The sequence below is a fragment of the Grammomys surdaster genome, unplaced genomic scaffold (assembly GCF_004785775.1).
Source record: "Grammomys surdaster isolate TR1022 unplaced genomic scaffold, NIH_TR_1.0 125157, whole genome shotgun sequence".
NCBI classification, from domain to species: domain Eukaryota; kingdom Metazoa; phylum Chordata; class Mammalia; order Rodentia; family Muridae; genus Grammomys; species Grammomys surdaster.
In genome coordinates, this window is record NW_021620051.1 from 5,795 (window position 1) to 28,691 (window position 22,897).

General features: G+C 44.1%; 1 protein-coding gene across 2 annotated transcripts; it reads left to right on the forward strand.

Annotated features, from left to right (window-relative positions):
- Nucleotides 1-1,494: 1,494 nt before the first annotated feature.
- On the forward strand, nt 1,495-22,894 carry LOC114637066 (uncharacterized protein FLJ45252 homolog). Of its 2 annotated transcripts, XM_028785203.1 has the most exons (5): nt 1,495-1,592; nt 2,681-2,782; nt 4,000-4,110; nt 5,876-5,986; nt 6,814-11,507. In XM_028785203.1, the coding sequence occupies exons 1-5, from the start codon at nt 1,553-1,555 to the stop codon at nt 6,906-6,908; spliced, it is 459 nt and encodes a 152-aa protein (XP_028641036.1). In that variant the 5' UTR covers nt 1,495-1,552; the 3' UTR covers nt 6,909-11,507. The 2 variants fall into 2 exon arrangements, with proteins under 2 accessions (XP_028641036.1, XP_028641035.1); XM_028785202.1 differs by lacking the exons at nt 1,495-1,592; nt 2,681-2,782; nt 4,000-4,110; nt 6,814-11,507 and adding exons at nt 15,545-21,150; nt 21,327-22,894 and having other exon boundaries at nt 5,843-5,986.
- Nucleotides 22,895-22,897: the final 3 nt, after the last annotated feature.

Genomic DNA, 22,897 nt, shown 5'->3' on the forward strand with positions numbered 1-22,897 from the left:
TTGACATGAGCCCTAGATCCAGACACAGGAAACACTGGAGTGGGGTAAGAATGTGCCTAGCTGGAAGGCTTGGCCAGACTGCAGTCTGGCTGCTCACTGTCTCTAGTACTTGGGGGACAGTCTGGTTCCCATGAGGTGATTATTGCTGCTGGGGTGAGGAGAGGGACACCCTCAGTTATGGGGTAATTGTTCCTATTTAGAAGTGATCTCAGTATGAGATGATCTCTGTTTCTGGAATCCACAGGAACTGCAGGTCAGGACATTGAATGGAGACTTCTAGAGGCTTTTTCATTGATTTGAACAGGACTCTGTAAAAGCTGACATAGCTACTGTTAAGTCTGTGCTCAGGTTGAGATAGGTTAGGTAAGCTTAAGGAATTTAAGGCTAATCAACTTTGTCTTACTAATTTTAGATAGCTACTCATTCAGTGACTAGTATGCTTATGTGTATCACCTGGGGACTGAACCAAAACCTGCACATCCACACTGTTTAGGCTGCAGCATGGAAGACTGTCAGGAGTTCTGTGCTAAGAAAAGCAACTCCAACTGAGTGAAGCTGCAGGGTTCTATTTTCAGATCAGAAAATCTGAGGCCAGGTGTGGTGGCTCAGGCCTTTAATCACAACACTTGGGAGGCAGAGGCAGGCGGATTTCTGAGTTCGAGGCCAGCCTGGTCTACAGCGCGAGTTCCAGGACAGCCAGGGCTACACAGAGACACCTTGTCTCAAAAAAACCAAAAAACAACAAAAAAAAAAACAAAAAAAAAACTCAACAACAACAACCAAACCAAAACACACACACACACACCCAAAAAAGGCAAAACTATATACACAAAAACCAGGCCTGTTGTTGCTAGTGCCTGTGATAAAAAGGAAGGATTTATTGTATGTGGAACAGGAGTTTGGAAGTGTTGGCAACAGTCTGTATTATTACTTTACTGGTGATTACATGAATGTACAAGTGTGTAAACATTCACCATGTTGTATACATTTAAAATTGGTGATGGTTATCATATAAGTTATGTTTCAAATGAAAACAAGGGATAAACAGACCCAGTGTCCTCATCTTGAGTGACCCTTGAGTCCCAGTTTACCTGTTGAGCTTTTTTACCTTCTCATTTTGGAAAGTCTTTTGGAGGGTGCACAATTTTTAAAATTACATTTATTGGTTAACGTATTTGTTTTGTGTTGCATGTGTGTGGGTGCATATGTGGAAGTCAGAAGATTGCTTGTAGGAATTTATTCTCTCCTTCCACTGGTGAGGTCCCTGGAATTGAACTCAATTTTTCATGCATAGTGGCAAACACCACCCACTGAACCAACTTGCTGGCCCTGGAAAAGCATATTGTTAACAAGATACTAACGGTCTTTGTTTTTATGGTGAATCTTTAAAGTGAGGATCTCTAAACTGTTTTCATGGGAAGCTGTAAATGATCTGCTTGCTTTATAATCTCATTGCATTTTGCCTTTTCTTTACCTCTTTCCCAACCTAGAAAAACTAATCGAGGGACTCAAATCTCCTGATACTTCTCTTCTGCTCCCTGACCTCTTGCCTATGACAGATCCTTTTGGCAGCACTTCTGACACTGTGATTGGTAAAATAGCTGTTTCTTCAGTCATGCCTGCTATGGGGTTGGGGGTGGAGGGCAGAAGTGCCCAAGTGCATAGTGGGAATCCAGCAGTCCAGACTGTTAACTCCATTCCTGCTACTCCAAATGAAGTGTCATTTTCTGCTCTCCATGCACACAACCTGTAACTCTGGTCTTTACTGATGTTCTGTGATTTCTTCAGTAAGTTTCATATGAATAAGGAAAAATGTGCGAAAAGAAAACCTTTGTGAAACAATTGATTTCTAACTGGTCTTTGGAACTTCACTGAATGTAATAGACTTGAGCTGATTCTTCTTTAGAAGGTCAATTCATTAATAAACACCCATACCATGAAGTCTGCCTGGCAGTTCAGCCCCATGAAAAACAAGGCAGTGGCCTGGTCTGCTTGCTCAGTTACATTTTTTTATGCTTCATAAGCAAAACATATAAACTTCCTGGATTCTTGGAGGATTCTGTCGTTAGACTTTAGTGCTAGCACTTGGGAATGTCATTACCTCACAGAAACGTAGGCCTCCATGTCTGAGACATTGTAATGTGCAGACCCCTTCCCTGCTACATCGTGGGTAGGGTGAGGAAAATTTGAGGATTGTGTATTAGCTTGGAAGATGTTTATTCCAGATCTGGTCATGGAAGGAGGGGAAATTGCTGAAACTAATGATGAATGAAGCTGTTTTGATCATTGAAGGCTTTTTTGATCATTGAGCCAGGCTGGGCTCAAACTCATGGCAGTCCTCCTGCCTCAGCCTCCAGAGTTATTGGATTACAGGTGTGAGTCACTATTGCCTGTCTTGAAGCCAGTCTTTCCTGACATGGAAGATTTTGTTGCTTGAAAGTTGCTTGTATCCCACACTAATTTATAGGAGCCAATGATCAATATGAATTCCTGATGGTTGACCTTGTACATGCATGCTCAGCCATCAAAACCCAGACACAGCAGAAACAGGGGCACAGGCTGTACTTTACAGCTTGCCTGAGATTTGTGGAATCAAGCCTTCACAGGTTTTCCTGAGCAGCCTCTGACTTCTTCCTCCTCTTATCCCTTCCTTTCCACTGTTAATGCCCTGGTACAAAAGAAAAAGCTGATGTTGCTGTTGAGAGTCTCATACCTGGACTGGAGCCACCTGTTGCCCAGCGCCTCCCATCTCAAACGGAATCTGTGACCTCGAACCGCACAGGTCAGTCAGGGTCCGTGTAGATGCAGAGCTGGTCAGTGCAGGAGTCTCAGAGCAGGGCTTCCCACCTGTGACAGATGAGCCTCAGTTTATTTGCATTCTGGTTGGTTTTACAGTGAATGCTATGAATTATTCTTACAGTCCTGGCTTCTGGATGTTGAGTATATCCTTGTGCTAAAGAACTGAGTACCTTTTGGAGCTATGTTTTTCTTAAGAATGATTCCTTGGTTCGCCCTGATTACAGGTTTTTGTTATTCAATATTCTTTTCCCAGCTCGGGATATAGCTCAGTGACAGAGTGCTTGCAGAGCATGCACAAAGTCCTAGGATCTAGTCATTCCCCGATACCAGAAAGGGGGGAAAAAAGACTGTCTTCTCTGGTAGCAGGATCCCTCTCCCTTCTTAGCAGAAGTCTGCTCAGATAAACGGCTGCCTCAGTATGTCATCCTAGTGGCGTTGGGCCTGTGGAACTCATCCCCTTCTGTTGATAATTCTTCACCAGATCAGAGCTTCATCCTCTAGAGGTGATTTTCTTTTGGCTTGTAGGCAACACTGAAATCATCCTTGGTCCAGTATTGCCTTTACCCTAATTTTAAATTTTCAATCTTGTCTGAGTCCTCCTTACCTTGGTAAGACTGTCTGCTGGTGTGCCTTAGGGAATGGTAAATTAATGCATGTGGCAAAGGCACAGTTCTCTTGGTCCTCACTTGGATGTTTCTCTCAGGAAACACTCAAATGTTTTATCTCTCAATTTTCCCCCAACTCTTTACAGAAAGAATACCGTATGTTAAAGGATGAAAACGTGTAGAGAATAATAAAGAGCAAGAGACATTTCGAATGGGAACCAGGGTTAGCACTTCAGTGGGTCGTAACTTTCTTCCTGAGTGGAAAAGTTAAGTGAGACTCTAGCCACAAAGACCTTTCTCCAAACAGTATCTGCTGAGACTTGGGTAGTTAAGTTACAGTGTGTTTATTGTGTAACCAGAAGTTTCTGAGCTAAAAATCTTATATTTGAATGTTAGTGCCAAATGTAATCTAGGATGCATGTTTTTGTGGCTAGAAGTTCGGAAAGCTTAATGTTTCTTTTGATTTTCTTTCTGTACCTTGGCTTGTATATATGGCCTGTAAATGCAATAATTTGAAAGTCAAGCTATAACCTCACCATATTGTTGTGTGCTGTTTAATGCCATCATTGCCTGGAATGCTGGTAACTGGACTCAGACTCTCTCACGGGGGAAGACTCTCTGCTTGACTGCTCTCTGCTTTCTAACCCTACTGCTGACCTTCTGGAAGAGTTTGCCCCCATAGCACTCTCTGCTCCCACTCATAAAGGTAAAGTCTTTCTTCTTGGACCCACATGTATCTCTGAGCAGAATTGCTCAGCAGCTCCTGGGGACTTCCCTTATCAAAAGTCTTTGTTAATAAAGTGTTCAAACTGTTCATTTCTGTACAAAACATGGGTTTTTAGTCTTAGGCACTGTTACAGTTCTTCTCAGAGTAGTAAATAGGCCCTAGCAACTGCAGACAGGTGCAGGGATCGCTTTCAACCAAGAACTGAGATACAGATATTCCATGTTACCCTTGGGAGCACATGCCTTAAGGACCAACCACCTAGATGGGTGGGCCAACTGATTAGCCTTAAAGTAAAGTCAAAGACAGGAAGTGGTGGCACATGCCATTTTATTCCAGTTAGGAAGCAGAGGCAGAAGCAGGCAAATCTCTGTGAGTTTGAGGCCAACCTGGTCTATAGAGTTAGTTCCAGGACAGTTTCTACACTTAGAAACCCTGTCTTGAAAAACAAAACAAAAGCAAAAAGAAAATGAAATCATTTTATAAAATCTGATTCAGAGTTTTTGAGTGTAAAGAAACACTTTCTTCAAAAAAATCATTCCTCAAAAATTGAACTTGTGAATATTTTAGTATTATTTTACCTTTGAGTCATAATTGATTACTGGGTTTCTCTCGCTGGTCCACCATTTTCACTTCTTAGTTTTGGCTTCATTTGGTTTGAGATTTTGCAGACCGAGTAGCTTGGATTAGGTTCTCAGGTCTGTTGTGGTGATAGCTTGCTTGCACACAGCAAGCTTATTTCTGTGACAGAGAGGTACTAGAAGATGAACAAGTTAAGCTCCTCCTAAAGGAAACTCAAGAAGTAAGCCACAGAGATAACTAAAACCAAAGCTCATGGGTCGCAGTGATGACAGCTGGTTTCGTTTTACAGCTGGCACAGGAAGTTACCTGTATAGACACTGATGGCTGGCAGGGGCATGTTGTAGCAATGTGTAACCACAGAGAAGCATTGCCTGCCACATAGTGCTCAGGCAGCATTGCCGGGGGCTGGCTTTAATTAGAATGGAGAACATGCTGGGCATGGTGGCACCTGTCTTTAATGCAAGCACCAAGGAGATAGGGACAGGCTGATTTCTGTAAATTCTAGGCAATTAGACCTATAGAATAAGAGTGTCTCAAACAACAACAACAAGCAAAACAAATCCAAAACAACAAACAAACCCAAAAATGGAGAAAGGGGTAGCCTGAGAAACTTGTGCTGGTGGTCTCAATGTGTGTGCTTTTGTGACCCAGCATTTGAAGTTATTTAAAAGTCTTTTTTCACAAAACAAGGACTCTGGGCCTTTGCTTGCCCTGGTTACTTCTCTTCCACTGTTGGTTTTGGAGCCTGGGATCTATCTAATTTGGGACCTTGCACTTGCTAAAGCACACACTGCCACTGAACCATGCCCCAGACTCTACAGGTTCTCCTTCCCCAGCTTTGAGTGTTTCAAGCATTGTTAGTCAGGCCTCTGTTGACTTAATAAAGATATCAGCATTGCAGAGATACTTCACAACTGTTTGATCTCTACACAATGGAGAATTCTTAATTATGTATGAAATTTTAACATTATAAATTATAGTTTTTACTTCTATATACCTGTATTTTCCAGTTTCCTACTTTTATTTCAATTCACAAAAGTAAGTGCTTTCACCTTTAAGAATAGTGGTTGTTCATGGTTGAAGGCTTGGTGCTTCCTTCCTGTTCTCTCATTTGCTAATGTCTTCCTCTGTTGTTTCTGCTTGTGTACTTGCATTCTGTATTAAGCTGCAGAAGATAGTAATCTCATCTCAGGTTTTGGTGTCGCTGAGGGCTCCGAAAAGATGGCAGAAGATGAGTTTGACCCTATTCCTGTACTGATAACCAAAACCACACAAGGTAAGAACGAGGCTGGAGGAAAGAGAAAGCTCGACATCAGTTCTCATCAAAGCAGTGTCCCCAGCCTGCATGGTGAATGGGAGCATCACTATTTGGTGAAAGATACTGGAGGATGGCAGTCAGTGTAGGCTGGACCAGCATGGGAGGCAGGTGGAGATGCTGATCTCTGTAGCTTGAACCTCACTGACTTGGATTTGTTTAGAGAAAACTTAGTTTTTATGAAATGTCAAGCCAAAAAGAAAGTCTCTCTGATTGATAGAAGCCTGAAGGTCTATGTCAGAAGTATTGAATATTTTTATCATAATTAGAAAATATGTGATAGATACAGATTCTGACCAGAGAGCTAATGGTGACATTTTGGTGCTGGCTGTATCTGTCGACATTATGGAACGTCTCTTTTCTCTTTGGGTTGAGTCATGTGAGCATGCACAAAACACCAAAACACACCACTTACTCATTTTGAAAAGCATGTTCGTATTGCAATATCCTAATAGCTAATTTTCCCCAAAGTAAATTAATTTTTACTTTGTGGGAGAGATGGCTGTCTATTGGTAGGAGGCTAGCATGGTAGCCAGAACTTCTTGGGCAAAATGTTGGTTTGGAGCCAGCAGCATCTCTGCAGTGTGCTGCCTCTACTGTGGTGTGCATGGAATGAGCTGTCGGTGGGAGGTGGTGGCGCAGTGGTTATGTTTAGAAATCAACATGTAAGACTTTTTAAATATGAGATGTTGCTTCTCTGGGTTTCTTTGTTTTCCTTTTTCTCCTTCGCTTGCTCGCACATCTAACCTAATCCTGTTTTGTACTGAATCCTGTCTTTCCGCTTCCAGGTGGGCACTCTAGGAACAGCAGTGGGAGCTCTGAGTCCAGTCTTCCCAACCTAGCCAGGTCTTTGCTGCTGGTGGATCAGCTCATAGACCTGTAGCCGTGAGCCAGGAGCAGACTCAGTTCTGTAACCTTCATGCCGTAATACACATTTTCATTACGGAGTTATGAGAAAAAAAGATTTTTTTTTAAATCCGCAAATAAGGGGCCCTCAAGCTCCCTTCTCCTATCCCTTGCCTTCTCCTATAGAAATGATAAGGAAAGAAAAGTCTCTGACCCTCCAGATCCATTCCTTGGCCGGCTCCTCTCGTTAGTTTGCTGTGTTTTCTCATTCCCCATCTTCAATAGCATTATCTTAACTCAAGCGCTAACTGCCCTGAGCTTCACCTCTGCTGGAATCCACTCACAGAAGCTTGGCTGTCACTGAGCCTGTGATGGACACTTTTTGTCTCATTCTTGCTAGGAATGGCCCCCATGTCAGTCCTATAGCCTGTCTCCCAGATGCTGATGAATGTGTGTCCATTCTTGCTTTTTCTCCCGATGCAGTATCATGAGGACATGGCAGCTATGGCTGGTCTTCCCCCGGGCAGAAGTCTGGAGACGGGTGTGCAGTTTAAACAGGGCAAAACCCAATAAGATGTGTTTGTGAAGAGAAATTGGGCTCAGCTCTAGCCAGCCAACTTTGACCTTGTTTGATAATAGACTGAGCCAAGGGATCTTGCACCCCATGCAACCTTCTCGGCGTTTGTCTAGCTGTCTGGCTCCCACTGAATCGTGGTTTCTCAAATCTGGAGGTGTGACTGCAAGTGTTTGAGATCCTTGAATAAATGTGTATGTGATATAAATACCAAGCATTGCCATCCTTCCATGGCACCTGGCCCACGCTGGGATCTCAGAAGTAGACCAAAACAAGACAGTGGTGGGAACATGATACCTTTTACTAGAAGACTTTTCATGGGGGGTGGAGGGGAAGGGAAGGAATTGTAGCAGAAACAGATGTATTTTTCTTGTGATTTTTTATTTTGAATCAAATATTGTAAATTGTGTATAAATGAAGATGCTGAATAGTTCTGTTTCCACTTGGCATTTCAAGTCTGACATCAGTGTCTGTACAGGGGTTTGATCGCTTTCCCATGTATAACCGTATAGCACCTAGAGTGTAACACACAGAATTATCTTGAGTAGAGTTTATGTCTTGCTCAAAGCTTTCAGCAGGCCTCTGTCTCTGTATACCCGAGCATGTTGTTTATTTTCAGATCATCAGAAATAACACATCAGTGTTCTGGGCACAGTTTGGCTGGCTGCTTACCTTCTCTCTGGTGTTTAAGTTGAAGGCTGACGCTGATGGAATATGTGCGGTTGGTTTTCCTTGGCTTCCTAGATTTCAAAGACCAAACAAAGAGTAGTTCTTCACTAACCTTGGACTGTCATTGATAGAGTTAAATAAAAGCCCTGCACTTGCCCTACAACATGCCTCCTGGTCACCCTCTGTATTCTTACATCAAGGTGTGTGGAGAGCACTTTTGTAAAAATCACCCTTTAGGAGAGGAGCAGGCACAGAGAACTCCCTTCCTCCAGTGCCGTCCTCAGGGGTTGGAAGGGAGTCCATCAGATCTGTACACATAAAACCCCAGATCCCACGGCTTGCTCTCCACTACAATGCTGTTTTTTTCTTGCTCATATTGCACTTTACGTGGTGGGGAACCAGCAGCAGCGCAAGCCTGCAAACACTGCCCTCTGGAGGGCCACCGTTGTCTCCAGCAATGTGACAGCAGGAAGAGTGGACACTCAGTCTTCCTTCTGACTTTAAATACTTCCTGTGTCAGCTGAACCTAGATGAGCTGAGGAAAGGCCTCTGATAGAAGAGATGCTTTCCACAAGTGAGCGAGACGTGGTGTACAGCAAGGATGGAGATGTCACGAAGAGCTCTCCACATGTGGGCTGAGGGAAGCAGGACTTGGTTAACCCCTTGGTGGACAGGAAATGGTTGTGTCCTTTTTCCTGGACATAGAAAGAATGTATAAACTAATGAAGGAAATGTTTATTTTTAAATAAGGATAATGTTTTAGGTCTGTGTTTTCATATTTGTTTTTTTTCTCATATAAACATTAGCAATATAATGAAATGTCTACTTTCCAAGTTTAATTGCAGCTATGAAGAGTGCAGTCTAGAAATTAGGTTAAGTGTCTCTAAACCATTCTTCCGTGTGTCAAGCGTAATTATATTGAGATATATTGTATAGTCATTTGGCTCAATAAGGCTTAATAGAGACACTAATGAAAATTCACAGACTATCACCAAGGAAGATGGTTAAAGCCTGGGTGTGACAGCTAGAGACCTGGGCTGGTTCTTCAGGAATAAGCCTTTGCCTGGCAGAGCTGTTCTGTTGAGGAATACATTCTAGTGACTTGGTCAGCGCAAACTTCCTTAGATCAGTATCGGCCTAAGCTGAGGGAGTGACCTGAGAAGAGCATGGTGTGTGCTAACTGGAGATGCATGGGACAAGACTGAACTGTAAGCTGTAAGAGGTGCTGCATGCCTACTCACTAGCCCATTTAGTTTGTCTCACTGGTGTGCACTGAGCTGCTGGTGAAGGCAGGATGGTGAGAGAGGGGGCCAGGGCAGCTCAGGCTTCTGGGACCTCATCTAGACCCTGGCTTATGACCTTGAACATTTTAGTCCTCAGAGCTGCTGTTGGCTGTTTACACAGAATTAATCTGGATAGGTGCTCTGTGAGACAGCAGAAGCATAGTATCATTGTGCTGCTGTGTTTAGAAGGACTATGAAGGATCATACAATCCAGATGTCCTTCAGGTAGCTTCTATGCGCTTGCCATTCCTACAGCTTTCTTCAGCATTTACTCACAGAATTAGAATGAGCAGTTACTAACCTTATTGCTACTTGCTAGTTACCTAATAAAAGCCCACATCATCAAAAGCTTGGAGTAGATTTTCTTTCTGTAATATTAAGTACACACAACCTTACCTATTGCAGTAAAACAGAATTCAGAGATTTCTATTATTTTAATCTGTATAATCAGGGATTTGTTGTTAAAATATGGGCAAATACAATGTGCACATTTTTTTATTTGATCTTCTCTCTGACAAGTGGAAGTAATTATTGTGCCAGAAAGTATCACAAATTGGTATTTTCCCCTAGAAAACCAAACTTAATTCCCAAAGTTTCTAAAAATACGGTTCTCAGAGGAGATATTTTTAAATGGTCACCTCTAAGTAGTAGTATAATTATTACACTGATTTCTGAAGTAGACATATCAAAAATGTTTCATGTGGTTGAATGTTCCCTCCAGAAGCATCTGACTTTGCTTGGGAAGGGAATGGTGACCCTAGGCAGGCCAGTGGCATCTGAGTTATTTAAACTCTTGTTCTTAGACGTAACATGACCAGATAAGGTAGCAAGGACATGGCTGCATTTTCCCAGTAGCCTCGCTCACAGCATATTCTTATCTGTTTTCCCCACACCTCTGCCTTTGAATAATATTGAGCTATTCCAAAAAGCAAAACCACTGGGTGAGATGAAGAGCAATTACCACTGAAGACACTGAAAGCCATAGGCAATTTCTAGAGCCAAGAGGGATCTCACCATCACTCTAAGTAAGGGATAGTTTGCACTCCTCTGGTCTTTAGAGTATTTAAAGATAACCCCTGAAAGAGGTTGTCATTTATTCACATTTTATGTTGGACTTGGCTCTTCCTGATCAGATCAGAATTCTAGAACTTGGATTACTGATCACTGAAGATTTGATATTTTTGTGGTTTGCAATTCTCATTTTCTACGCTCCTCCCGATGAGTGTTTGTTTTGATTCAGACCAACATAGCCTTCCCCCAGGTGATTAGTTCTGCCTTCAGCAGTGCTGTGGGAATGAGGAGTCCTTAGATGGGCCTGGGAGTCCATGCTCAGCTGAACAAAGGAATGCTGTAGACACCTTTGGCCAAGCCAAAATCCCTGTGACAAGGCTTCTCTGGCATCTAACAGTCTTTACCTTCCTGCTCTGTAAGGTGACCCACACAGTCTGTTGCCACTGACATGGAGTCTAGGGAATGACAGCATGGCTCAGAACCCTTCAGCAGATGAGAGGCTGCTGACATAAAGATTACAGTGAGGTTGTTGAGTGAGACACTTCAGATACTGCAAGCTGATTCATAGCCCTCTCTAGAGACTCATTTACCAGTGCAAAATTAGACCTTTCCTTTCCGTGATGATAATGTTCCCCAAGATGGATGTACTTGGCTTTTGTGAACTGAATGAGTCCCAGTTGCCTTCCATTTCAAAGTCTTTAACAAGATCTCCTATGTAGTTTCCCCTGGGTTTCCTTTCTCTAAGAAGGAAGATTGAGGCCTTTTGGCTGCCTGGGTAATGCTAACTTATGCAGAGTTCCCAAAGGTTGATAGGAGGGAAGTCCTTCGTTGCTTCTCGCTTTGATTCAGTGTCCCGAATTCACTATCTGTGGGTACTCTCCTCTGCCCTGTTGTACATGCCTTTATCACATGGATGGATTCTTACCTTAGGTCTTTAACTTGTCTTCCCCAGGGAAGCTAAGCAAAGTGATGTAATGAAGCTATCTTGTGCAGTAAAATGTGAAAAACGAATACTGCTTCGCAAGTATTGTATAAAATAAGTCTGTAAACAAATTTCTTATGTAAACATACAGAGGAATAAAGCTTTTATCTGTTCAAACAAGTGCATGATGTTTAGATGTGTAAATAGCTTAAGGTAGCTGTCCTATTCCTATGAAAAGACTTGAGCACATTGTTTAGTGGCTGCAAATACCAGTGTGAGCAGCTGTGCAAGATGTCCTGAGGTTTAGTGAGTTATGACCACCCTGGGGAATGAAGCCCATCACGGTCAAGAATGAGAGGCCTACCAACACGTCAGCCAGGATCATACTTAGGTAACAAAATGGCACCAATTAGCAGCCGCTGTCCTCTAATTTAGTCTTTAATACACTCTGGCCAATCAAGTAAAATGCCAGGATAGCAAGAATGTATTTACGCCCAGGGAGAAATAGCTCTCTTTAATTGTTCCTGGCGTCCGGCCGTGGGCTTTTTCACAATTGCCTACCATAAGGGATACCAAGTGCTGGGGTTACCGTGAACACCAAAGGTTGGAGGAATCTCAGGCTGCTCAGCTGAGGCCACACATCTTGTTGGGGCATTTTGCTTCTAAATCTTGATACCCAAGCCATCACTTCAGACTTTGACAGGGCTTTGTTGTTGACGTTCCCTGACAGTTCCCTGTCACCATTGTTTCAGTTCGAGTGTAGAGACAAGTAAAGCTCTAACACACACTACAGAGTAGCCAGCCTGAGATTTAAATCCCAGGTTTGGGGCCAGTCAGATAACCCATTGGGTAAAAGCACCTGTGCCAAGCTGATGACCCGAGTTAGAGCCCATGGGGTGGAGGTAGGGAACCATCCTGTGACCACTGCTTGAACACTGTTGGCACATGCTTGTGCATGCACACAGTAATACATTTTTTTAAATCTTAGATTTGCTTCTTTAGGGAGGACTCTAATGACTTCACTGTCAATCAGATAGCATTCCTGGGGTCAGTCATGCCCAGGATTGCCACACTGGTCTCCAAGACAGTGCAGGGAATGGTGAAGATGTGTGAGCTTGTGCTGAAACCTGTATAACTTATGGCCTCAAAACCATACAGAACTAGGTGGGGTTATTTCTAGAAGTTTTGAAAACAAAAGGAAAAAGGATCCAGCTTGAGGGAGTTACGAGAAAATACCTCATGGTGAACAAAAGTCTTGCACCCCTTGAGGCCTGGTCCTGGGCTAGGATGACAGGTGAGAATTTTTGTTGAGTGTTGTTTTTGTTCTTTGGTTACAAGGTATCTGCTGTCTGTCATTTTTAACCAAAAGAACTTGATCTAGCAGAGGGGAAGTTGGGTGAATCCTTCCCCCTAGAAGTCAGGCTCCTTCAGAGGTAGTCTGCCATTGACTCAAGGTGGTTCCCACTGCAAAGGGTATTCACCCCTAAAAATACCTACAAGAACACATTCACCAAAAAGGTGAACAGTAAAATCTTTACCTGTCGGTAGGATTCTATATGCCTCTCCCCTCAACTCTGTTGTTTGCCATGTTACCACCACCAGAATTCTCTGGAGTCATAGACATCTGGGTTCCCCATATAGTATTTCTTTGGCCTCCAAAATGCTAGGCCTAGTTACTCTGCCTCAGTCACACTGCACCTACAAGAAAGATTGAGAGACAGACTTTTCAAGAAGCCCCATTAGAGACATGTTTTCCAATCAGTGAGATCGAGGAAATTGCTGTGAAACTTCTTTTGAATAATGAGAGGCTTTCCCCTTCATACTTGATGCTATGGCATTTTATGACTTCACAAATTTATCTATTTATCTATTTATTTATTTATTTATAGCCAAGTTCTCACTATACAGCCTGAAACTCGCTGTGTCAATCAGGCTAGCCTTGAACTCATAGATACCAATCTGCCTTGATGTTCCAAGTGCTGAATTAAAGGAATGAATCACTATACACCCAGTTGATTTTGAACTTTTTAAAGCTGTTGGTATTTTAAACATAAAATATCTTCCTATTCACTTCAAAAGACAAAAGAAGATGCCCTGAGTTGGTGGGTTTTCTCCTGTGTTCTTGACTCAAAGCCTTGTTGCTACTTGACAGAGAGTTTGCATGGGCTGGGCATGTCCCATTATGGATGAGGGAGTTTTCCCTCGCTGCTGCATAGGCCTCTGAATTGCATTGACAGCATCAGGCCCTGGGTCTCCAGGTGGATAGCTGCCTTTTGCAGTCTGTATGTAACTTGGTTTGAATGAATCCAGTTTCAGTTCCCTCAAGTCACTGACTGCAGTGAAAACTGTCATTTGATGATCTGTCCATACAATACCAGGGTCGGCCAGTCATTAGCTTGACCTGCCCTTCTGTCTCTCTATGCTAAAGGATACTGTGCTCTGCTGTATAGCCAGCTTAGAAGCACCAGCATTCAGGTAGTTTTGGAAAGGAGAGGAAGTGCACCTGAGGCTAATGTGTAAGAGGGAGGCCTATGGACTCTTGGGAGCCTCTTAACATTTCTTGGTGAGCTTTATTTTGAAAGTTAGTAGTTCTACCTACCCCCCCCCCCGCCATCATTTAGTTCCCTCAGAATTTGTCACTTGGGTATCTCTGAGATGAATCTAACCTCATTTCTCTTGCCTGATAAATTAGAATTGTGTCCATATACACTGTGAGGGAATAGGAAGTCTTTATTTCCTACTGGTTTCTGTATCAACACTTCACTGCACTCAGCAGAGTTACAACACAAGGAAAAGTTCCTTCTCTTCAAAACCACAACTTTCAGATGTTACTCAGAAAGCCACACTGTACCATATAGAATTCAGCTTAAAATTTGAATTTTGAAATAAAAATGGGAGAGGGAACCTGAAATTTATTTATTGCCAACTGATTAAAATGAAGCACTGCTTTTGCAAAGTTACAGGATTTAAAAAACCAGTACTTTTGTATAGTGTCTTTTAATAAACTGTTCAGTGCCACCCACCCACCCCACCCACCCTGTGTTCTCGACAGTGTAAATCCTCAATAAGTAACCAGTTTCCCTATAAACTCAGCTTTGTAGCCCCTTCCTCTGTGCTCTGTGTGCTTAGTTCAAGCAAGAATGTTAGTAGCCAGCAATGTATAGCAGAAATTCCTGTCTGGCTAGGTATTCACTGGGGGTAGAGGTGGGTGGGGGGAGAGGGCCCAGATGGGGAGGGAATAGCCAATAGCTAATATCCTCGTGGGTTGGGCCATTCTGGTGGTATTTCTTTTTTGAGCCCATAAAGAAATATATTTTGTTCCCACCCCCACCCCAACTACCCTCTGGATTCTTCTTGCTTAGTTACATATGCCTTTTTCCTACCCTCTTGCTAACATGTGCCCAATGACATACTCCTAACCTGCTAATATTTCTTGGAAGGTAAGCTCTGTTGCATTCTGATAATTGTCTATTTGATTTTAAAAGCCAGTATACCCAGAGGCACCTCTACCTACATAAGTACTTGCGCTAGTATCTGGAGTTTGCTAGTAGTTCTGCTTAAAGAATTCAATGGTGGGCTCATTAAAGAGAACTTTGCTAACCTGGGACACTAAAAACAAAATTGTAGGGCAACTCCAGCCAAAGTTGATGTCATCTAGTGTGACTCAGAAAGTATCCTCAGTATTTGCATCGGCATCACTTGCTCTGAGAGTACCATTTGCAGTATGTCATCAAGTAAGCGTGCACTTACTGACAGCCGAACTCTGCTTGTCAGGGAGTCTGTCCCTCTGCACGTGGAACACATGTCAGATGCCAGTTAAGCTCCTGCCCAGGAGCCCAAGTCACCATAGCCCAAGTCTGTCTGGTGTGTGTGTAGAAGAATGACTGGGCTGCTTTCATTTGCCTCTGAGCCAGGTAGAGCAGGCACCCATGCCTGGCCTGCAGTAGGAGTGTTGCCTCGTTGCCCTGAGTGTCGGTGTGCCTCACATACTCACCTTTCCTGCCCATTGTGTCTCTCATGTTCCAAAGTGTGAGGTGGTGCTTGCTCTTCAGTCTGTGTGCATTTACCTTGCTTGACTTTTTTATTTTTTTCTGTTTTTCCATTGTCAACATCCATCCTTTGGTTCCACAATGTGTCTGCTCAGTTGAATATTAAATTTTCCAAAAAGCTCTGAACCAGCATCCAAATTAATTCTAAATTTTATGCTTTTCTAGGTCTCCAGAGAGAGCCCAGTCCTTGTCCTGTAATTACTGTAGAGCACTTTAAAGAATCCATGGGCACCAAAGGCCTCCCCCTTTATCCAGATCCCAGCAGAGCTCCTGGCACAAAGACTCAGAACACCTTAGAGTCTGATTCTCTGGCCCGCGAGGGTCCTTCCAGCAACAGCTCCTTCCATAGCAGTGAGGAGGAGGGCACTGACCTGGAGGGGGACATGCTGGACTGCAGTGGGTCTCGGCCTCTCCTTCTGGAGTCTGAGGAGGAGGATGAGAGCTGCAGGCCTCTCCAGGAAAAGCTGGGAGAAGCCACCCTGTTCTCTGAATCTGGGGTGTCCACTGAGCCAGAAGAAAGAGGACAAGGCGGGAAAAATAGCCAGTTCGTGCCAATCAACCAGCAAGCCTCAGATGATCTCGGGGAGCCTGATGTCTTTGCTACAGCCCCCTTCAGGAGCTCTCTGGTTCCAGCAGATGATATGGACATTTTCTCCAAAGCCCCTTTTGTTTCCAAGGGCAGTGTAGCTCCTTCCCAGACGGAGGAAGTGGATGTGTTCTCCAGAGCTCCTTTTACCAAGAAGAGGAGCATGGATGAGTTCCTGGCTGTGCAGGGCTCCTCGCAGGATTTGCCGATACAGGCCAACCTCAGTCAGTCCAGCGAAGGGCCCCTACTTGGAGGCCGAGATAGAGCCCTGTACACCTCTGCACATGCGCAGTATCCTGTGACTGGCTTTGCACCACAGGCTGGTCTCCCCTCCCACTCTGTCCAGGTGGCAGACCATTTTGACAGCAACTCTCCCAGGGGCTCTCCCCTGAACTCTGGGAGCCATTCTAATGACAGAAATAGAGGACTGCAGCCCCAGAAAGAAGCCTTTTCAGGGCCAGCGGCTGGCAAGCCATTCCGCCCCCAGGCCTTATCCAAATATTCTAGACACTATAGCCCAGAAGATGAGCCAAGCCCAGAAGCCCAGCCCATCGCTGCCTACAAGATAGTTTCACAAAGCAATAAGCAGCTGCTAGCTGGCTCTGTGTCTGTCACATCCCTGTCCTCCAGGACTACAGAGCTGGCCACCGCTGATCCTTTTGCTTTAGCACCCTTTCCTTCAAAAGCAGGCAAGCAGAAACCCTAGGAGCAGAGACTAGCCTGAGGCCTGCCTCCACCCACCCCACCAGCACCCATCACACCACTCCTGGCTGGCCTTTCAGGGAGCAAATCCCATCCACTGTGACCTTGCAGTTCCCCTGCCTCAGAGCAGAATCACTTCAAGGCAACTAGCCAAGTTGCTGTGTGACCCAGCAGAAGCTCCTTACGTCACACTTGCAGCTTTTGTTCTTCGTTCCCAGGCTTGTGGCATTTGTGTCACCTTCGTAGAGGCCTTCCAACGCACTCAGAATTCTGATTTTTTTTGCCCGGAAACCTTTTAAATCCAGGAATAGTTTACCCCCAGTTAATGGAGGCTACATTATACCATGACTTTGAATTCCTACAGCTTCTGTTGGAGTCACTTGCATTGAGGAATTAAGATTGATCCCTCCAGGACTCAACAATACTCTTGGAACAGAGAGATTTCTAGATAGAAGAGCAATACAAGCCTACTGCACATCTGGAGGAGTTACTCTTCCGGCTACTCATCATTCATTCCTATGGAGCCAGCAGCTCAGAAGTACTCTGGGGTCTGTCACTGAGTCTGAGGGAGCCACGCTGGCCCTGAGTGCATGCTGTAGGTCAGGTTCCCTGTCGTGTAAAGGAGTAGAGAGATGTGAGAAGCGCTCTGCCTCCCACAGTCCACTCTTCAGACTAGTGTGGATGCTTGCTTGCTCATGTGTATAAGAACCCTTTGTCCTCTGAGTGAGACCACCATGCCTACCTCCGTTATCAAATCACTCGCTTTCTCGAAGTTGCCTGTTGACCTGACTTGAACCTTGGCTTTATTTAGATTTTTCTTCTCATGGTAGAATTGAAGTTGTCGGACAATTTGGGGCAATCCTGCTGGAACTGAAGTGTCAGAGTGAATTTTTTAAATTCCATTTACCTGGTTTTGAAAAATCAATTTCCTAAAACTGGACATGGTAGGTACCTCATGACTGTAATCCTAGCACTTGGGAAGCTGAGGCAGGAGGATTGCCACAAGTTAGAGACCATCATGGGCTTAATACTGAATTCCAGGTCACCATATCTCAACACCCTTTCCTCTCAGCCAAAACAGTCATCGGTCCTGTGTTTTCCTGGCAACAGGGGAAGAGACTCTTCAGAGGTCCAGCCACTGGGAATTCTGCCTGGGTACCACTGTTGTGAAATTCATTAATCAGGAGTCCAAGCCACAAGCTAAGTCTGCCTGTTTTTTCCCCAAACCCTTCCCATACACCTCTACTGCCTCGTAAGTGGGTACAGACCTGAGACCTACAAGTAAACTGAGACTGGAAAAGAGCTGGTCAGTTGTCCTTGCAAATCTTTACATGATCTGTTCCTTTCAGGTGTTAAAGTAGAGCACACAGGTGACTGGCCTCGTGTTCAGAAGTACGTTTTTATGTCTGGACGGCTCTGACTCATTCCTAGTGTTTTTCATGCCCTTCATTTTTACTGCCTTAAAATAAGCCCTGACTCCATGGGGGCGTTCCACTGAGGAAAGAGTCGGCACCAAGCCCAGGTGCACACTCACTGCTTCTCATAGACACTTCCTCCGCCTGCCTGGGAAGTGTGGAGAGCTGTGTACCAAACTAGATGAGGGATGTAAAAATTGCTAGAAGGTAGGCACGGTAGCATGCCACTGCAAGCAGGGCACTCAGGTGGTGCAGGAAGAAGGAGTTCCAGGGCAGCCTAGACTGCATGGCACACTGTCCCAAAAGAGAAAAGAAGAATTCCTGAAAATCCATCCAGGACTGCAGCCTGGATGCCAGGCCGCACTTGGAATCAATTAGTTGTGATAGCCTTTAAATTTGAAAGTAGGGGGTTGGGTGCACAACTCAGCAGAAGAAATGCATGCTTAGCATGCACAGTGCCCTGAGGTCTATCATCAGCACACAAAAATAATACAGTAAAATCTAGACATCTTGACGTGACATAAGAATGGCTACTTTTTATGGTGCCAGGCACCTTTAACCCCAGAACTTGTGAGGCAAGGACAGGTGAATCTCTGAGTTTGAGGCCAGCCTGTCTATATAACAAGTTCCAGGCCAACCAGTGAATGAAACCCTGTCTTTAGAGAGGACATTTTTTCACTACTTTTCTTCTCAGCATTCTCCATCTGTTTAAATAACAGACAGTGTGTCAGGGCCAGAGCAGCGCCATCTGAGGATTCCATCCACCAGAAACCTGCCTTTCACTTCAGTAAAGGCTAAATGTTATCTTTAGGAATTTGCTTTCTCACAGTTATTATTTTTGAATTTCCTGTATAATAGTGGATATAAAATTGTCTTTCTATTAAATAAGTAGTTTGACTAATGCACATGGAACTTTGCAACCAAACTTCCCACGCTTGTCGTCAGATGAAATCCTCCAAGGCATGTGCAGAAGCAATGGCGCTGTTCAGAGAGCCCTTGTGTGATGCCGCAGCTCCTCCTAGGTAGCAGCACATAGCTATTGTCCCAGCTGCTTAGGAGGCTGGGCCAGAAGAACAGCTTGAGCCCAGAATCTCATGGCCAGCCTTGGCAACACAGATGGACCCATCTCTTGATGAGAAACTTGAGAATGGAAGGTCAACATCACCTCGGTAACAGGCTACAGACTTCTTCCTTTGATTACTGGATTGTTCTGTCTAATCAGTCATTTCAATTCACAAGGTCCAAATTAGAATAAAATCATGGATTCTTTATCTTATATAGTTTAATCATTTGTGAAGTGTGGACTTAGGGCCTCTTTTTATTCTTGCTGGAGATCTGAGTGGAAAGTCTATCTACTATCTTTGAATAGAGGATAAATGTGACCACATGTGGACTGTTTTTTCCTTACTTAGTGATTTGTGAAGGAAATCTGACACATGATAACCAACAGATGAATTCTGAAGGAGGTGCTGGAAAGAATCTGGATTACAGGATCAGTGTGTAATTTAAAGATCAGGTGTCCTTGTGGGATGCCATCCTGAGTGGAAATCCAGAGATATTTGTTTTTTTATAGGGAATTAAGAGTGCTTAAAATCTGTGAACAGTAGTGAGTTCCTAGTGACCATACTGTAACACTTACTAACAAGGAAGAGGAAAACATTGTCAACAAAGCACTGCACTTTGTTTGTTTTAGTTTCTGCTGTGTGTTCGTCACTTTGTATATTTCATAGGAAACACCAGAGACTTTGCTCTTTTGACTCAGTAGACAGAGATGAGCCAGAATATCCTTAGGCAATGCCTTACTCTGTGTCATGTACTAATCAACTTCTAAATGGTGTGCTAGGCTGGGTGCATAGCTCAGAGATGGAGCCGGGCACAGTAGAGGCCCTAGGTTTAGCCCTATTAACTGACTAATGAACACTGTAACAGAGTTAGCGTACGTGTGACCGATTTCTTAGATTACAGGACAGCTCTTTAGCACCAAATCCATGGTTAGAGTCTAAACAAATGAAATAATGAATGAACTTCTGTGGCATGTGGAGGCAAAAGGCAGCTTAGCAAGATCTTACTATCAAACTTTAAAGCGGCTTGGTTTATAGTTAGGTGGTAGAGTGCTTACCTAGCACGTGCGACCACTGGGTTTCTTTAACTCCAGTCCCGGGAGACAGCACAAGATGCTTCTGCCGTGTGATGGTGAGCAGTCTCACCAGAGAAAGTGAACAGAAGTTGGTGCTGAAAGCAGATTTCAGTTCATACAGCCTGTTTTGTCCTGGCTGACTTGTGGAGTTGAAGACCTATGTACTGGCAGATGCCCCAGTGTGTGTGTGTGTGTGTGTGTGTGTGTAAAACAATCTTCTACTCACTAACCCATGGTATGTCTCTGTTTTTTTTTTTTGTTTTTTGTTTGTTTTGCAACTGAGTTCTTCTAAATGGTCAAGAAAGTGCTGCTTTAGCAGCCTGTTGTATATTTATGTGTTGGCGTCTGTGCTTGTCAGTGTTTTGAGCTAGTCTTCACTAGTACGTGAAGTATTAGAGTGATCTGATGATAAGAAATTCTGTATTTTTATTCTGTAAATGAGAATAGTCAAAACATGTATCAAATTGTATGATATATACGCATTACTTCAAACAGGAAACTTAAAATGGAAAACCAGGGACCAGGAGATGCAGTGCCCTCACTAGCAGTACATGGGCAACTTCCAGTGGAGTCCATTTGGGTCCCTCAAAAGTAGAGATGTGGCCCTCTGTGGTGTCTTTGACATTCAAACTTTAGATCACATCCCAGTCAACTCCAGAATGGCTGCTGGTCCCAGCATTTCTATCAGCATCCAAGTTGTTTTGATGGACGGTAGTTTGCAGAAGAACAGTGGTAAAGGCAGGAACACCTTGCCTTCTCATGGCCACCCTGCTTCCCAGCCCGCCAGTGCTTGCCTAAAAGAGCAGACACTGGGATTATAAGTAGAATCATGTCATTTTGAGTTTTTAGTTTTGAACCATAGCCTTTGTCAATATTTGTTTTAACCACCAGCACACTTGAAAACTTAGTAAAAAACTTCATTAAAGAAAAGGTTTCAAGGCCGGGCGTGGGTGGCGCACGCCTTTAATACCAGCACTTGGGAGGCAGAGGCAGGCGGATTTCTGAGTTCGAGGCCAGCCTGGTCTACAAAGTGAGTTCCAGGACAGCCAGGGCTATACAGAGAAACCTTGTCTCGAAAAACCAAAAAACAAAAAAAAAAAAGAAAAGGTTTCAAAATGTTTAAAATTAAAAAGTAGTGTCCAGTTGTAGGTGGCTTCCTGCTCTGTCCCCTGGAGATCTCCATGCTCCCTTTCCCCGTTGCTGCTCTCCCTTAATTGTTCCCCCAGCATTCTCCTGGTCTCACCAAGCAGTGGGTGCTCAACAGTCATACTCACTCATGGCTGTTTTCCTTGCTACTGCTGTAAAAGGTCTGTTTAGGACTCAGGCCAGCCTTGACAATCTAACAGTGAAGTGGAATAAAGGACAGAGAGGGTTGGCAGGACCCAGCCTTCCTAGGACATGGGGAGGAGCTCCTCCCCCGGTCCTACATGGCTCTAGAATGAGCACATATGTGAGAGGGCCTTAGAATAGCAACACGAGCCGAGTGCTGGCCACGGGGATACATGCCTGTAACGGAGGCTCGCTCTGAATTCAAGGCCTGCCTGGACTACATAACAAGACCTTGTCTCAAAACACAAACACACGCTAAATATTAACTACATGTGGTTTAGGCCAGTCTCTGTAAGTTTTGTCAGGTATATTTCAGCAGCCTCTGGCTTCAGCAAGTGCGCCATAGTTCTGACTTGATAGTGAACAGTGAACATGGCCTGTACTGCCTTATGGTAGAAATATATATATATATGCATGTGTGTATATGTGTATACACATGTGTATACACACATACATACACACACACACACGCCAGAGGGATCAGATTCCTTTTGTCAAGGAATTTCAGAATGGATTTTTAAATACCAGTCAAGGACAGGTTAGGGTTGGCTGACACCGCCTGCTCAGACTGTGTGAGGTGAGGACCCTTGCTCAGTCGCCAGCACCTTCACTTTGAGACAGTAAAATCCTCTACTTCAGAAACGGTGAGCCTGCTTTGTTCTGCAAGTCTACCAAAGATTTTTGTGAAGAGTTTCTCAGCGCAGACATGCATCCTCCTGCTTCCTTCATGGTGTTAACTCCAGCCCTTCCAGTTAGTCATCTGAAGAGGGCTAAGAAGGGACCACAGGCAGCTGGCACAAGCAGCTCGGTTCCCTTTGCCAAAAACCTCCCAAGTTAGAAATGGAATTGTTTGCATCTGTGGTGAGGGAATTGACCAGCCGTTGCTTCAGACTCCTTCCCAAGTAAGCACCTTCTTGTGGTGGCACTGGAAGGACAGTGGTGACCTGTACCACAGAGCCTTCAAGACGTTATTTTGAATGGAACATTTGATGTCATTTTTAGGGAAAAGAAACCAAATAACAGAGGCCAACGACCATGCGTGTTTCAAGGAGGGAAGATGAGCGCCCTCTGCTGGCAGTATTTGGAGTTGATACAGTGAGGAGCTCTAAGCAGCCTGGAAGGAGTGTTGAGGTCAGCAGGCCTCAGGAATCCTTAACATGCAAACAATCTTGAGGGGAAACCAGAAGGTCATTCCTAGCAGTCATTGTAGTACCTCTCATTGCAGGCTGTTGGATTTATGTTGTTCACTCTGTGTGGTTTATCTTATGTATCTGACAGTTTTTATGGATAATTGTTTGGGTTGTAAACTCCTATACTCTTTATTAAAATGAACCTAATTAAGAGACTAA

Bases quoted from the DNA above. Each gene is read 5' to 3' on its own strand.
- LOC114637066 (XM_028785202.1), top strand. From the start codon at position 5,932: ATGGCAGAAGATGAGTTTGACCCTATTCCTGTACTGATAACCAAAACC. The intron at 5,987-15,544 runs GTAAGAACGAGG...ATGCTTTTCTAG, and splicing joins GATAACCAAAACCACACAAG to GTCTCCAGAGAGAGCCCAGT.